General features: G+C 46.7%; 1 protein-coding gene across 1 annotated transcript in view; it reads left to right on the top strand.

Annotated features, from left to right (window-relative positions):
- ATP6V1B1 (ATPase H+ transporting V1 subunit B1) overlaps nucleotides 1–14,690 on the top strand; it is a 145,191-nt gene that overhangs the window by 35,141 nt on the left and 95,360 nt on the right. The window contains exon 2 of the mRNA XM_073611041.1: nucleotides 12,978–13,033. Within this exon, the coding sequence (XP_073467142.1) occupies nucleotides 12,978–13,033 (56 nt within the window). The remainder of the gene's footprint in view (nucleotides 1–12,977; nucleotides 13,034–14,690) is intronic.

Here is a 14,690-nt window from a genome sequence, read left to right as displayed (position 1 = left end):
GGTACCACGAAAACCAAAGGCCCAATTTTTCTGATTATTTATTATTTTGAAATAATAGGTAAGCAGGGCCCGTTGATATGCTCACATTCATAAAAATGAATCAGTCTTGGATCAGCAGCTATCAAGCACCTGATGCTGATGTAACTGATTGAATTTACTATGGATCTGGGATCACTTGAAGACTGCCCATGCTGACAATCCTATTCCTCCTCAATCTTGATGATGCTAGCTTCCACCAATATTTTTGGTTTAGAGCACCACCACCATCACCCAAGACCCAATTTTTCTGCCCCTGTTTAACAGGGGCATGTAATTACAACTTTTGATGTAATATTTCACAGCAGGGCCCGTTCCTGCGCTCAACAAGAGTATATGTGAGGGGTTACAGTGTTGTGGCACCACCACCCAAGGCCCAATTTTTCTGCCCCTGTTTAACAGGGGCATGTAATTACAATTTTTGATATAATATTTCACAGCAGGGCCCGTTCCTGCGCCCAACAAGAGTAACTGGCACCACCAAAACCATAGGCCCAATTTTTCTGTCCCTGTTTAACAGGGGCATGTAATTACTATTTTTGAAATAATAGTTAAGCAGGGCCCATTCCTGAGTTATAAAAGTTACAAGAGTAACTGTGAGGGGTTACAGTGTGCTGGCACCACCAATACCTAAGGCCCAGTTTTTCAGCAGAGTATATAGGGCAGGCCGTATAGTATATACAGTGGGGACAGAAAGTATTCAGACCCCCTTAAATTTTTCACTCTTTGTAATATTGCAGCCTTTTGCTAAAATCATTTAGGTTCTTTTTTTTCCTCATTAATGTACACACAGCACCCCATATTGACAGTAAAACACAGAATTGTCGACATTTTTGCAGATTTATTAAAAAAGAAAAACTGAAATATCACATGGTCCTAAGTATTCAGACCCTTTGCTGTGACACTCATATATTTAACTCAGGTGCTGTCCATTTCTTCTGATCATCCTTGAGATGGCTCTACACCTTCATTTGAGTCCAGCTGTGTTTGATTATACTGATTGGATTTGATTAGGAAAGCCACACACCTGTCTATATAAGACCTTACAGCTCACAGTGCATGTCAGAGCAAATGAGAATCATGAGGTCAAAGGAACTGCTTGAAGAGCTCAGAGACAGAATTGTGGCAAGGCACAGATCTGGCCAAGGTTACAAAAAAAATTCTGCTGCACTTAAGGTTCCTAAGAGCGCAGTGGCCAAAAGGGTGCTTCTACTAAATACTGAGCAAAGGGTCTGAATACTTAGGACCATGTGATATTTCAGTTTTTCTTTTTTAATAAATCTGCAAAAAAGCCTTCTTTTGGTGGTGATTTCTATGGGAATGTTTGACCATTCTTCCAGAAGCGCATTTGTGAGGTCAGGCACTGATGTTGGATGAGAAGGCCTGGCTTGCAGTCTCCATTGGATTGAGGTCAGGACTCTGTGCAGGCCAGTCAAGTTCCTCCATCCCAAACTCACTCATCCATCTCTTTATGGACCTTTTTCAGCCCAGGTGGAGGCGCCGGCATCTTCAGTAAGGGAATCGGGAAGTGAAGCCCTGGTTCCCTACTGCGCATGCGCGAGTCGCGCTGCGCATTCTGACTGGTCCCTGCTGTCTTCTGGGACCTGTGTGTCTCCCAGAAGACAGCGGGGGGATGGAGGAGGGGCTAGACATGGCGTAGATCGCTGCGGATACTGCGGCGATCTTTCACCAGAAGTGGGAGCAAATACCTGTATTGGATAGGTATCTTCTCCCCCCTCCCCCCTGAAAGGTGGCAAATGTGACACCGGAGGGGGGGGGTCAGGATCAGTGGAAGTTCCATTTTTGGGTGGAACTCTGCATTAATCTGGGCCCACTTTAATTTTTTCGTGTATATTGAAAGCCAAACTGGATTTTCAGTTTAAATCCACTAGAAAAATTGCAGGTGCATCAAAACAAAAGGCATGCAAAGTCTTACAATTCTTTTTTTTTTTTTTAGAAACTAGCCACAACTAGGGACAGTGGTCTCCAAACTGGGGGGGCCAGATGCGGCACTTTGGTTGCTTGTATCTGGCCCTTGGGGTAGTATTCCCCACACTTTCAGCAACAGTGGGCATAGTTCCTGCTACTGACACCAACAATGGGGCACTTGGCTTCTAACTGACAGCAATAATGGGCCACTATTCCTCCCATGGATACCAACAATGGGGCACCATTCCTCCCATTGATACCAAAGAGGGGCAACTATTTCTCCCATGAATACCAACGATGGGGCACTATTCCTCCCATTGATACCAATGATGGGCCACCATTGCTCCCATTGATACCAATGATGGGCCATTATTCCTCCCATTGATACCAATGATGGGCCATTATTCCTCCCATTGATACCAATGATGGGGCACCATTCCTCTCATTGATACCAATGATGGGACACTATTCCTCCCATTGATACTAATTATGAGGCACCATTCCTCCAATTGATTTCAATAATGGAAACTATTCCTTCCGTTGATATCAATGATGGGAAACTATTCCTCCCATTGATATCAATGATGGGCCACTTTTCCTCCCATTGATAACAAAAATGGGCCACCATTCCTCCCATTGATACCAATGATGGGCCAGGCCACTATTCCTCCCACTGATACAAATGATGTGACACTATTCCTCCCATTGATACCAATGATGGGACACTATTCCTCCTATTGATACCAATTATGAGGCACCATTCCTCCCATTGATACCAATGATGGGGTAACATTCCTCCCATTGATACCAATGATGGAATACTATTCCTCCTATTAATATCAGTGCAACACTACTCCTTCCATTGATACCAGTGATGGGCCACTATTCCTCCCACTGATACCTATGATGGGCCACTGTTCCACCCATTGATACCAACGATGGGGCACTATTACTCCTACGGATGTCAATGATCAGTCACTATTCCTCCCATGGATACCAATGATGGGCCACTATTCCTCCCACTGATACCAATGATGGGCCACTATTCATCCTATTGATACCAATGACGGGGCACCATTCCTCTTATTGATAGCAATGATGGGACACTTTTCCTCCCATTGATACCAATGATGGGACACTATTCCTCCCATTGATACCAATTATGAGGCACCATTCCTCCCATTGATACCAATAATGGGACACTATATCTCCCATTGATATCAATGATGGGACACTAATTCTCCCATTGATATCAATTATGAGGCACCATTCCTCCCATTGATACCAATGATGGGGCACCATTCCTCCCATTGATTCCAATGATGGGACACTATTCCTCCCATTGATACCAATGATGGGACACGATTACTCCTAATGATACCAATGATGGCGCACCATTCCTCCTATTAATACCAATAATGGAATACTATTCCTCCTATTAATATCAATGATGCAGCACAATTCCTTCCATTGATACAAGTGATGGGCCGCTATTCCTCCCACTGATAACAATGTTGGGCCACTGTTCCACCCATTTATACCAATGATGGGGCATTATTACTCCTACGAACGTCAATGATCTGTCACTATTCCTCCCATGGATACCAAAGATGGGCCACTATTCCTCCTATTGATACCAACGATGGGGCACCATTCCTCCCATTGATAGCAATGATGGGACACTATTCCTCCCATTGATACCAATGATGGGACACTATTCCTCCCATTGATATCTATTAGAAGGCACCATTCCTCCCATTGATACCAATGATGGGGCACCATTCCTCCCATTGATACCAATGATGGGACATTATTCCTCCCATTGATACCAATGATAGGACACTATTCCTCCTATTGATACCAATGTTGGTGCACCATTTCTCCTATTGAAACCAATGATGGCATACTATTCCTCCTATTAATATCGATGATGCAGCACTATTCCTTCCATTGATACCAGTGATGGACTGCTATTCCTCCCACTGATACCAATGATGGGCCACTGTTCCACCCATTGATAACAACGACGGGGCACTATTACTCCTACGGACGTCAATGATCGGTCACTATTCCTCCCATGGATACCAATGATGGGGCACTATTCCTCCCACTGATAACAATCATGGGGCATTGTTTACTCCCACTGAAGGCAGGACATTTTCTTCTCCCACTGACACAGTCCGGCACTGACACAGTACACTGGCCCTTTGTTTAGAAAGTTTGGAGATCCCCTGGTTTGGGAGATATTCACACTGGATGCAGCCTTGACATCATTGGCGCATGCGCTCTGAGCCTTCAGAGCACCGTGCCAGAGCCGAGGGCTCCCACACGCATGCGTGACGTCATTGCAGCACCGGCTACTCATACACCCGGAGTCCACGAATCTGGAATGTTTTTTTTTTTTTGCATACACAGTGGTAAATGACAGCCCACTCCCTCCTTCCTCCTCCATGCCAACTAACCAGCTAAACACAATGGGAGTGGGATATTACTTGTAGATTAATGTAGGCTTCACCTTCCTCCTATTCTAAGACACAGCCTGGAGGGGCGTGACACAGCCTGTGACTGTCAGAAATCTGGCCACACCGTGCCAAGAAATAATAAAGATTTGATTTCCAATATATATTTGTATGACAATTTAAAACAGTTTATATTAATTATTCATTTTTACTATGTATTCCAAAGGCAGTTTTTTATTTTGAATATGTGACCAGCAGCAGAGGACTAGAAACTCCTCCTGCTTATATTTCCCTGCAGCGGCCTCTTAAGATTGCTGTAAACGAGAGCCTGTACTCCTTTTTTTTTTTGTCAAATTTAAGTTTAAGAAAAGACATAATAAGCGATTGTACAAAGAATTATCAATGTGGTACAAGCCAGTATAAATTAACCTGTACTCCATTTTTAACACCATAAGATGGCTTCTAGTAACTTTAATAGTGCTCCTCTCTGATTACGTTTCACTTTATTACCTGACGTTCCTTGACTCTAACGCCCTATACAAACGACCGGTTTTGCCGTCGGAATAAACTCTGAAGGTTTTTCCGACGGAGTTCCGATGGAATTCCGCTCAAGTTGTCTTGCATACACACGGTTACACCAAAATCCGACCGTCCAGAACGCGGTGACGTACAACATGTACGACAGGACTAGAAAAGTAGCCGATAGCTTCCGTCTCGTACTTGCTTCAGAGCATGCGTTGTTTTTGGTATGTCGGAACAGCATACAGACGAGCGGGTTTCCCGATAGTAATTAGTTCCGTCTGAAAAATTTAGAACATGTTCTTTATCTAAGTCCGTATGAATTTTTGATGGAAGAAGTCCGATGAGGCATACACATGGTCGGAATATACGATGAAAGGCTCCCATCTGACTTTTTCTGACGGATATTCCGCTCATGTGTACACGGCATAAGGCTGGTTTCACACATATGCGGCAGCGGCCTCGTGCCCGGGGTCCGGTGTGTGCCTGTTCACCGGTTCAGGTGCGAATCAGGTACAAATTTTAGCCTGAATCGACACCTGAATCGGAACCAAGCACTCACAGGACCTTTCTGAGTGCGGACTGCAGCCCAGGCCTGTGTGAACCGGGTCCATTGAGAGCCGGTCACACTCGCGTGTCATGCGAATTGGATGCCATCCAATTCGCATATGTGTGAACCCAGCCAAAGACCTACTCATTCTGCAATGAGATAACATTATGGACCAGTTAGGGCACTGTCCTTGGACAGAAGGAAGAGCTTAACCAAAGTCACGAAAAATTAGTCCCAGTAAAGCTGGCGATACACTGTACAAATCTTGACCAGTTGCTGATGAACCAGCCGAATTTCGGTGGGTAACACTGTTGGTTACCTAATTTTCCATTTTCCTGGTGCCAACATGGCAGCATACTACCACATGTATGTTTCCGTGGATTAGCCCCAGGTAAGGAAAATTATGGTAAGTATTTTATATAATTTTCCTGATGCCAACATGGCAGCATACTGCCACATGTATGCCCCTGTGGATTGGCGCTAGGAAAGGAAAATTGCAGTAAGTATTTGATTTAATTTTACGTTTTCCTGGTGCCAACATGGCAACATACTACCACACGTATGCAACTGTGGATTGGCGCTAGGAAAGCAAAATTGCGGTACGTAATTTATTTAATTTTCCGTTTTCCTGGTGCCAACATGGCAGCATACTACCACATGTATGCCCCTGTGGATTGGCGCTAGGAAAGGAAAATTGCGGTAAGTATTTGATTTAATTTTACGTTTTCCTGGTGCCAACATGGCAGCATACTACCACACGTATGCCCCTGTGGATTGGCGCTAGGAAAGAAAAATTGCGGTAGGTAATTTATTTAATTTTCCGTTTTCCTGGTGCCAACATGGCAGCATACTGCCACATGTATGTTCCTGTGGATTGGCGCTAGGAAAGGAAAATTGCGGTAAGTATTTGATTTAATTTTACGTTTTCCTGGTGCCAACATGGCAGCATACTACCACACGTATGCAACTGTGGATTGTCGCTAGGAAAGCAAAATTGCGGTAGGTAATTTATTTAATTTTCCGTTTTCCTGGTGCCAACATGGCAGCATACTACCACATGTATGCCCCTGTGGATTGGCGCTAGGAAAGGAAAATTGCGGTAAGTATTTGATTTAATTTTACGTTTTCCTGGTGCCAACATGGCAACATACTACCACATGTATGCCCCTGTGGATTGGTGCTAGGAAAGGAAAATTGCGGTAAGTATTTGATTTAATTTTACGTTTTCCTGGTGCCAACATGGCAGCATACTACCACACGTATGCAACTGTGGATTGGCGCTAGGAAAGCAAAATTGCGGTAGGTAATTTATTTAATTTTCCGTTTTCCTGGTGCCAACATGGCAGCATACTACCACATGTATGCCCCTGTGGATTGGCGCTAGGAAAGGAAAATTGCGGTAAGTATTTGATTTAATTTCACGTTTTCCTGGTGCCAACGTGGCAGCATACTACCACATGTATGCCCCTGTGGATTGGCACTAGGAAAGGAAAATTGCGGTAGGTAATTTATTTAATTTTCCGTTTTCCTGGTGCCAACATGGCAGCATACTACCACATGTATGCCCCTGTGGATTGGCGCTTGGAAAGAAAAATTGCGGTAAGTATTTGATTTAATTTTACGTTTTCCTGGTGCCAACATGGCAGCATATTACCAATCCTGTGGATTGGTGCTAGGAAAGGAAAATTGCGGTAAGTATTTGATTTAATTTTCCGTTTTCCTGGTGCCAACATGGCAGCATACTACCACATGTATGCCCCTGTGGATTGGCGCTAGGGAAGGAAAATTGCGGTAGGTAATTTATTTAATTTTCCGTTTTTCTGGTGCCAAAATGGCAGCATACTACCACATGTATGCTCCCATGGATTGGTACCAGGTAAGGAAAATTACAGTAAGTATTTAATACCATTTTCCGCTTATCGTGCTATTTAAGGCAATAGCAGGCATTTTATGGCGGCGGTTTTTAGGCTTCAGAATTTTTTCAAATGTAAACTGCAGTACAGTCTCTTTATGAAATCCTGGACTCCTTCTTAATAAATAAGCTGGTATTATGTATTTTACATTTAACCTCCTTTCATGGGGACAGAAATATGTGTCTCTCCTCGCCCGGAGGGAGGGAAATCGCCCACCGCCGCACAGATGTCCAGAGAAAAAAGACAATTAGTGGCTGTACAAAGTCGAACCTAGTTCCTCTTTTGTCAGATCCCCTCCTGTCCGCCCAGACGAGAGTTAATAACGCATTATTCCTCGGCCTAATGGTGATTACTTGTGACAGCAACTGTGAAATTTGGGTGGGTGTGTGCATGGGGGTCAGCCTGAAAGACTTGATTTTTTTTTTTCTTTTACAAAATTGGCAATCACTCACAACAGCTTTTCCCTTTTTCCTCCTCGAAAAATGCAGCCCACCCACAAAGCCTATTTTACAGAGGAAAGTTTTTTTTTTTTTCTTATATTTTTTTTTTTGTTTATTGCTCTGCTGAACCCCTCAATTACTGAAATTTGAGTTTTCCGGGCTTAGGATTCTCTGGTTTTGATCTGTTTCAGAATTTCACGCTCATGCTGGATCTCCTTTGGAAATAAAAAGCGTCCTTGTCAGGGGCTCAGCAATGAAGCGAAACTTTCCTTAATGCACTTTTAAACTTTGAAAATTGTCTATTTGTCTGCAACATTTACGGAGAAATGTAAGAATAACAAAATAGTCGAACGCTGCCATTCTAGGAAATCAGAATTTACTGTTTAAAATGTTCCAACACCATTGACAGATATTGATTTATTAATTTTTTTTTTGGGGGGGGGGGGTTGGACATTTTTAATTTTAATTTTTAATGCTTTGTGTTTGATGCGGAGGGGTGTCAATTTACTTATATGGCTGAATTATTGCCTAATATTTTTTATGTTATCATCTATTAACCCTCCCTGTAACCCATATCTCATACAAATCCTACCTTTAACCCTAATACCAACCCTCACTGTAACGCTAATATTTACACTAACCTACCCTGTAACCCTAATGCCGCGTACACACGAGCGGACTTTACGGCATACTTAGTTCGGCGGACCGGAGTCCGTCGGACAATTCGATCGTGTGTGGGCTCCAGTGGACTTTTTTCCCCAAAAGTTCGATGGACCTAGAAATGAAACATGTTTCAAATCTTTTCGACAGACTCGGTCGAAAATTCCGCTCGTCTGTATGCTAGTCTGACGGACAAAAACCGACGCTAGGGCAGCTATTGGCTACTGGCTATGAACTTCCTTGTTTTAGTCCGGTTGTACATCATCATGTACGAATCCGTCGGACTTTGGTTGATCGTGTGTAGGCAAGTCTGTTTATTCGGAAAGTCCGTTGTAAAGTCCGTCGAAAAGTCCGCCGAACCAAGTATGCCGTAAAGTCCGGTCGTGCGTACACGGCACAACACTAACTCTAATGCCGCATACACACGAGCGGACTTTACAGCAGACTTGGTCCGTACCAGGCCGCATGCCCTCAACATAGGGGGGTGGGTGCTGTGGGGGAGGGGGCGCCCTGTGGGCCCCCCCACCCCAAAGCACCTTGTCCCCATGTTGATGAGGACAAGGGCCTCTTCCCGACAACCCTGGCCGTTGGTTGTCGGGGTCTGCAGGCGGGGGGGCTTATCAGAACCCGGGAGCCCCCTTTAATAAGAGGGCCCCCAGATCCCGGCCCCCCCACCCTATGTCAATGAGTATGGGGTACATGGTAACACACCAAACACACTACACAGGTTTTTAAAGTAATTTATTAGACAGCTACTGGGGTCTTCTTCTGGCTATGGGGGTCTTCTTCCGACTTCGGGGGTCTTCTTCCGACTTCGGGGGACTCTCCGGTTCTTCTCCGGTGTCTCCGGCCTCTTCTCCCGTTGTTCGATCTTTTCTCTGCGCTCTCCGGGGCTTCTGCCGGGCTCCTCCGCTATCTTCTGCTCTTTTGCCGCTCTTTTGCTAGCGGTGGCCCGGACTTCTGCCTTCTGCCTTCTTGTCTTCTCCCCTCTTCTCTTCTGATGTGACTTATATAGGCAGGGTCACCGCCTATAAAAGTCACATCGGAGCGCTCAGAGAGCATTCCAGCCGGAGAGAGCGTTGTGTCAACATCGGAAGAAGAGAAGAGGGGAGAAGACAAGAAGGCGGAAGTCCGGGCCACCGCTAGCAAAAGAGTGGCAAAAGAGCAGAAGATAGCGGAGGAGCCCGGCAGAAGACCCGGAGAGCGCGGAGAAGAGGTTGAACAATGGGCAAAGAGGCCGGAGACAGCGGAGAAGAACCGGAGAGACCCCCGAAGTTGGAAGAAGACCCCGAAGTTGGAAGAAGACCCCCGAAGTCGGAAGAAGACCCCCGGAGCCAGAAGAAGACCCCCGGAGCTGTCTAATAAATTACTTTAAAAACCTGTGTAGTGTGTTTTTTTATTGACACTTTTTCCCTAGGTGAATGGGTAGGGGTACCATGTACCCCATACTCATTGATATAGGGTGGGGGGGCCAGGATCTGGGGGCCCTCTTATTAAAGGGGGCTCCCAGATTCTGATAAGCCCCCCGCCCGCAGACCCCAACAACCAACGGCCAGGGTTGTTGGGAAGAGGCCCTTGTCCTCATCAACATGGTGACAAGGTGCTTTGGGGTGGGGGGGCCTACATGTTGAGGGCATGCGGCCTGGTACGGTTCAGGAGGGGGGTGCTCTCTCATCCCCACCTCCTTTCCTGACCGGCCTGGCTGCGTGCTCGGATCGGGGTCTGGTATGGATTTTGGGGGGAACCCCACGCCGTTTTTTCGGCGTAGGGGTTTTCCCTTAAAATCCATACCAGACCTAAGGGCCTGGTATGCTCTGCGACGGGGCTCGCAAGGTGTCAATCTCGCCGTTAAAAGCGGCAAGATTGACTTCCTTTTCTAGTCCCGTCGTACCCGAGTCACGTTTCAAATGAACGGACTTGTCCGTGTGTGGGCAAGTCCGTTCATTCTGAAAGTCCGTCGGGAAGACCGGCGGACCTAGTCTCCCGGAAAGTCCAGTCGTGTGTAGGCAAGTCCGTCCGTTCAGAAAGTCCGGCGGTAGACCGCCGGAAATCCGGCGGGAAGAACGTCGGGCCTAGTTTTCCAGAAAGTCCAGTCGTGTGTACGCGGCATTATACTGACAACCCCTGTCACCCTAATACACTCTACTACCAAAAGTATTGGGACACAACGCACATGAACTTTAATGGCATCCCAGTCTTAGTTTGTAGGGTTCAATATTGAGTTGGCCCACCCTTTGCAGCTATAACAGCTTTAACTCTTCTGGGAAGGCCGTCCACGAGGTTTAGGATTGTGTCTATGGGAATGTCTGACCATTCTTCCAGAAGTGCATTTGTGAGGTCAGGCATTGATTAAAGCAGTCTCTGCTCTAAATCATCCCAAAGGTGTTCTCTCAGGTTGAGTCAGGACTCTGTGCAGGCCAGTCAAGTTCCTTCACCCCAAACTCCCTCATCAATGTCTTTATGGACCTTGCTTTGTGTACTGGTGTGCAGTCATGTTGGAACAGGAAGGGGCCATCCCCAAACTGTTCCCACAAAGTTGGGAGCATGAAATTGACCAAAATGTCTTGGTATGCGGACGCCTTAAGAGTTCCCTTCACTGGAACTAAGGGGCCAATAATGGCTACACTATGATGGTTACACTACAGATCCCAGTAGGCACTGTGCAGTAGGAGGAGTGGAGAGAGGATTTTTATTAAAATGCCCCAGGAAAGTCCTTCCTCTTGGCACTGAGGGAGTTAGAGAGAGAGCACCTGTGTCTGAATATTCGCCTGCCAACGAGAGACCATACCAGTTGAGATATGAGCCTAAAACTAGGAGAGAGGACACCTGGGGCAGCGCAGCACTGTCCATGTCACAGAATATGCACCGCTGCCACAGGGAGACTGGAGCATCCACTCACCCTCTGCTTCCCACCACTGATCAGCAGAGGCTTTTGGGTGGGTACCCCATCTACTGCAGCATCCCGGGGACTGGTGAGAGGGTTATTCGACCACTGCTAATACTGCTAGCGGGGACCGAGTTACTCAGAGCAGGACACCAAGTGTTCCCAATCCATTCTGCACTCTATACCACACTTATTCCAAACCTAGACTGCACCTATACCTCATTATATAAAATCTTTACCATTTCTGAACAACGTCTACCTTGCACCTGTGCCGAGACTTTACTGTACCTATACTGCATGCAGGTTAACTGGGACTGTCATTAAGTGCAACAACACACTTGTGGGGGGTCCCCAATGATAGCCGGCAGAAGGACATCTCAAAAGACTGCCCCTTCCGGAATAATTATTCTGCAACCCCTCTTTGCTCCCCTGCCCCCTCTGCTACCATCCTCCTTTTCTTTTGGACAGTGCATACCCTGTGTGTCTAGGACTAGCATCACTGCCATTAATTTGTGCTTACAGTATAGTTCCAGCACACAGTAGATTAAAGTTTACTACTGTTCTCTGCTGCACTTGAGGAATTGTTTATGCTAGTTTAGGCCCCAAATGTCATTGTATGCCTAATCACTTTGTACGCTAAATTGTGTTATTACCATTGTTATTACATTTTATGCTTGCCTAGTTACCAACCATATTGGGTGATAATATATTAGGTTTGCCTTTAGTACCTGGTTTGGTTCCGGTTTTCTATTGGGTACCAAGTATTACTTTCAGTGATTTCCTGTGATATTGTAAGTTTGTACACTCAACCTGGTGTGTCAGAGGGGCTGAGGTTCTTGAGAAGATCGAGGCAAAGCACAGAAGAGCCATCCTATCTAGTAGCTCCTTTGGGGGTAATGTTACAACTACGGTAATTCTCCCAATAACCCTGACACCACCCTTCCCTGTAAAAACAACATAAACCAGATTGATCAGTGGAAAAGTGCCTCTATGCGTTGGTGGTCAGTAAAGTACCTCTTATGTTAGTAGGAAGAATGCCCTCCTTACAGAAAGTTAAAAAAAAGTCAGTAGTCTGAGAGGCAGACATTCCTCATTGCTCAAGCAACCCCTAGAAACCTCTGGAGCAGGGGTCTCCAATCTACGACCCTCCAGTTGTTCAGGACCTACAATTCCCATCATGCCTAGTCATGTCTGTGAATGTCAGGGTTTTGAAATGCCTCATGGGATGTGTAGTTCCTCAACAGCTGGAGGGCCGTAATTTGGAGATCCCTGCTCTGGAGGAACCCTGGTTGAAAAAGGCTGCTTTAGAGAAACTGGAACAAGCATGCAGCTAGTGAAGTTAGTAAAAAATCTCTAATGTTAACCCTCTGATTGCTGTCTGTGCCCGTGTTAGAGAGATTTCTCCTGACTTCCTGTCTTTGTAAAACAGGAAGTGAGTTAAAACCTCCCAAATGGGGCCACGGGCGAAAATAAAGAGGCTTCCCACTGAGAAGAGTGATGAATTAGGCAGGTTGCATGAAGATGTTCCGGATCATTCTGCAAAAGTCCCAAACCAAGACCAATATTTTGCTTTTTTCTCTCCCGTAGGTTATCGGACAGTGTGTGGTGTGAATGGACCTCTGGTGGTGTTGGACAATGTAAAGGTGAGTGCTCCAGGGGGTGTATAGTGTTTTCATCAAAATCAATGGTTTTCAACTTACAAGGTATATGGGGCCTCGGAAGTGGCCCTTGATATAACCAAAGGGCTGCAAACAGAGAGACTGTCAAAGGCTTACAAAGGGAGATGGTCAAAGAATGTGCTACAGAAGTTGTTGGAGATTGGAGTCAAGCCATTAGAGACCGGGGACATGTTACACGAAATTGCTAGAGATCACAGCTATTATTGACCCATTACAAATCAGATCTCCCATTGCTGGATCTGAGGGCCACAGTGCAAACACCAAAGGTTCTCATGTGGCCCTCGTGTCACAGGTTGGGCCCAAACGTTTTAAATTTTAGATAATGTAGAAAGAGGTTAAAACAGGGGTGCAACTGTGAATCAGGGGGCCCCATAGCACAATTTTGCCCCTCCAGTTAACTCTCTCTGTAACAGCTGGTAGTATTAACCATAACAATACAAGTCATTGATTTAACATAACGCATGCCTTAATCAAGGCAGCATGGTCAGTACTCTACGAGGGGCTAGCCATTACATGATTTCATCCCTGCTGGCCCAATGAGGTGACAAGGATATTTGTGACATCACTGACCTAATATGGTCACATTACGATAATGTTAATGTCTTCAGCTGTGGGCACACAGGTGCGTTGGGAACTGAGAGAAGGGGCATTCATGTTGTGTTGTGTGCTGACACGAGGGAAGGGGGCAGTTGGGGAGGGGTAGGTGTGGTAGGTGCTGAGAGAAGGAGGGGTGGATGTGGTGTGTCCTGGGAGTAGTCGTGGGTGCTGGGAGAAGGTGGGGTGGGTGCAGTGGGTGCTGGGAGAACGGGAGTGGGTGTTGTGAGAAGGGGGATGGGTGCTCAGAGAATGGGTGTGTGTGTGTGGTGGGTGCCGGGACAAGGAGGGTGGGTAAGGTGGGTGCTATGATTAGGGGTGGGTGCAGTGGGTGCTGAGAAAAGGGGGGTGGGTGCGGTGGGTGTTGGGAGAAGGGGGGTGGGTGCGGTGGGTGTTGGGAGAAGGGGGGTGTGTGCAGTGGGTGCTGGGAGAAGGTGGGTGGGTGCAGTGGGTGCTGGGAGAAGGGGGTGGGTGTGGTGGGTGTTGGGAGAAGGGGGTTGGGTGTGCTGGGTGCTGGGAGAAGGGGGGTGGGTGCCATGGGTATTGGAAGAAGGGGGTGAATGTGATGGGTGCTGAGAGAAGAAGGGTTTGTGTGGTGGGTGGGTGCGATGGGTATTGGGAGAAGAAAGATGTGTGGTGGGTGCTAGGAGAAGGGGGGTGGGTAAGGTGGGTGCTATGATTAGGGGTGGGTGCAGTGGGTGCTGATAAAAGTGGGGTGGGTGCGGTGGGTGTTGGGTGAAGGGGGGTGGGTGCGGTGGGTGTTGGGAGAAGGGGGGTGGGTGCGGTGGGTGTTGGCAGAAGGGGGTGGGTGCAGTGGGTGCTGGGAGAAGGTGGGTGGGTGCAGAGGGTGTTGGGAGAATAAGGGTGGGTGTGGTGGGTGCTGGAAGAGGGGGGGTGGGTGCCGTGGGTGTTAGAAGAAGGGGGTAAATGTAATGGGTGCTGAGAGAAGAAGGGTTTGTGTGGTGGGTGGGTGCGGTGGGTATTGGGAGAAGAAAGATGTGTGGTTGGTGCTGGGAGAAGGGGGTGG

This window comes from Aquarana catesbeiana, linkage group LG01, assembly GCF_042186555.1.
Source record: "Aquarana catesbeiana isolate 2022-GZ linkage group LG01, ASM4218655v1, whole genome shotgun sequence".
NCBI classification, from domain to species: Eukaryota; Metazoa; Chordata; class Amphibia; order Anura; family Ranidae; genus Aquarana; species Aquarana catesbeiana.
This window is presented reverse-complemented; position numbering and strand designations above follow the sequence as displayed.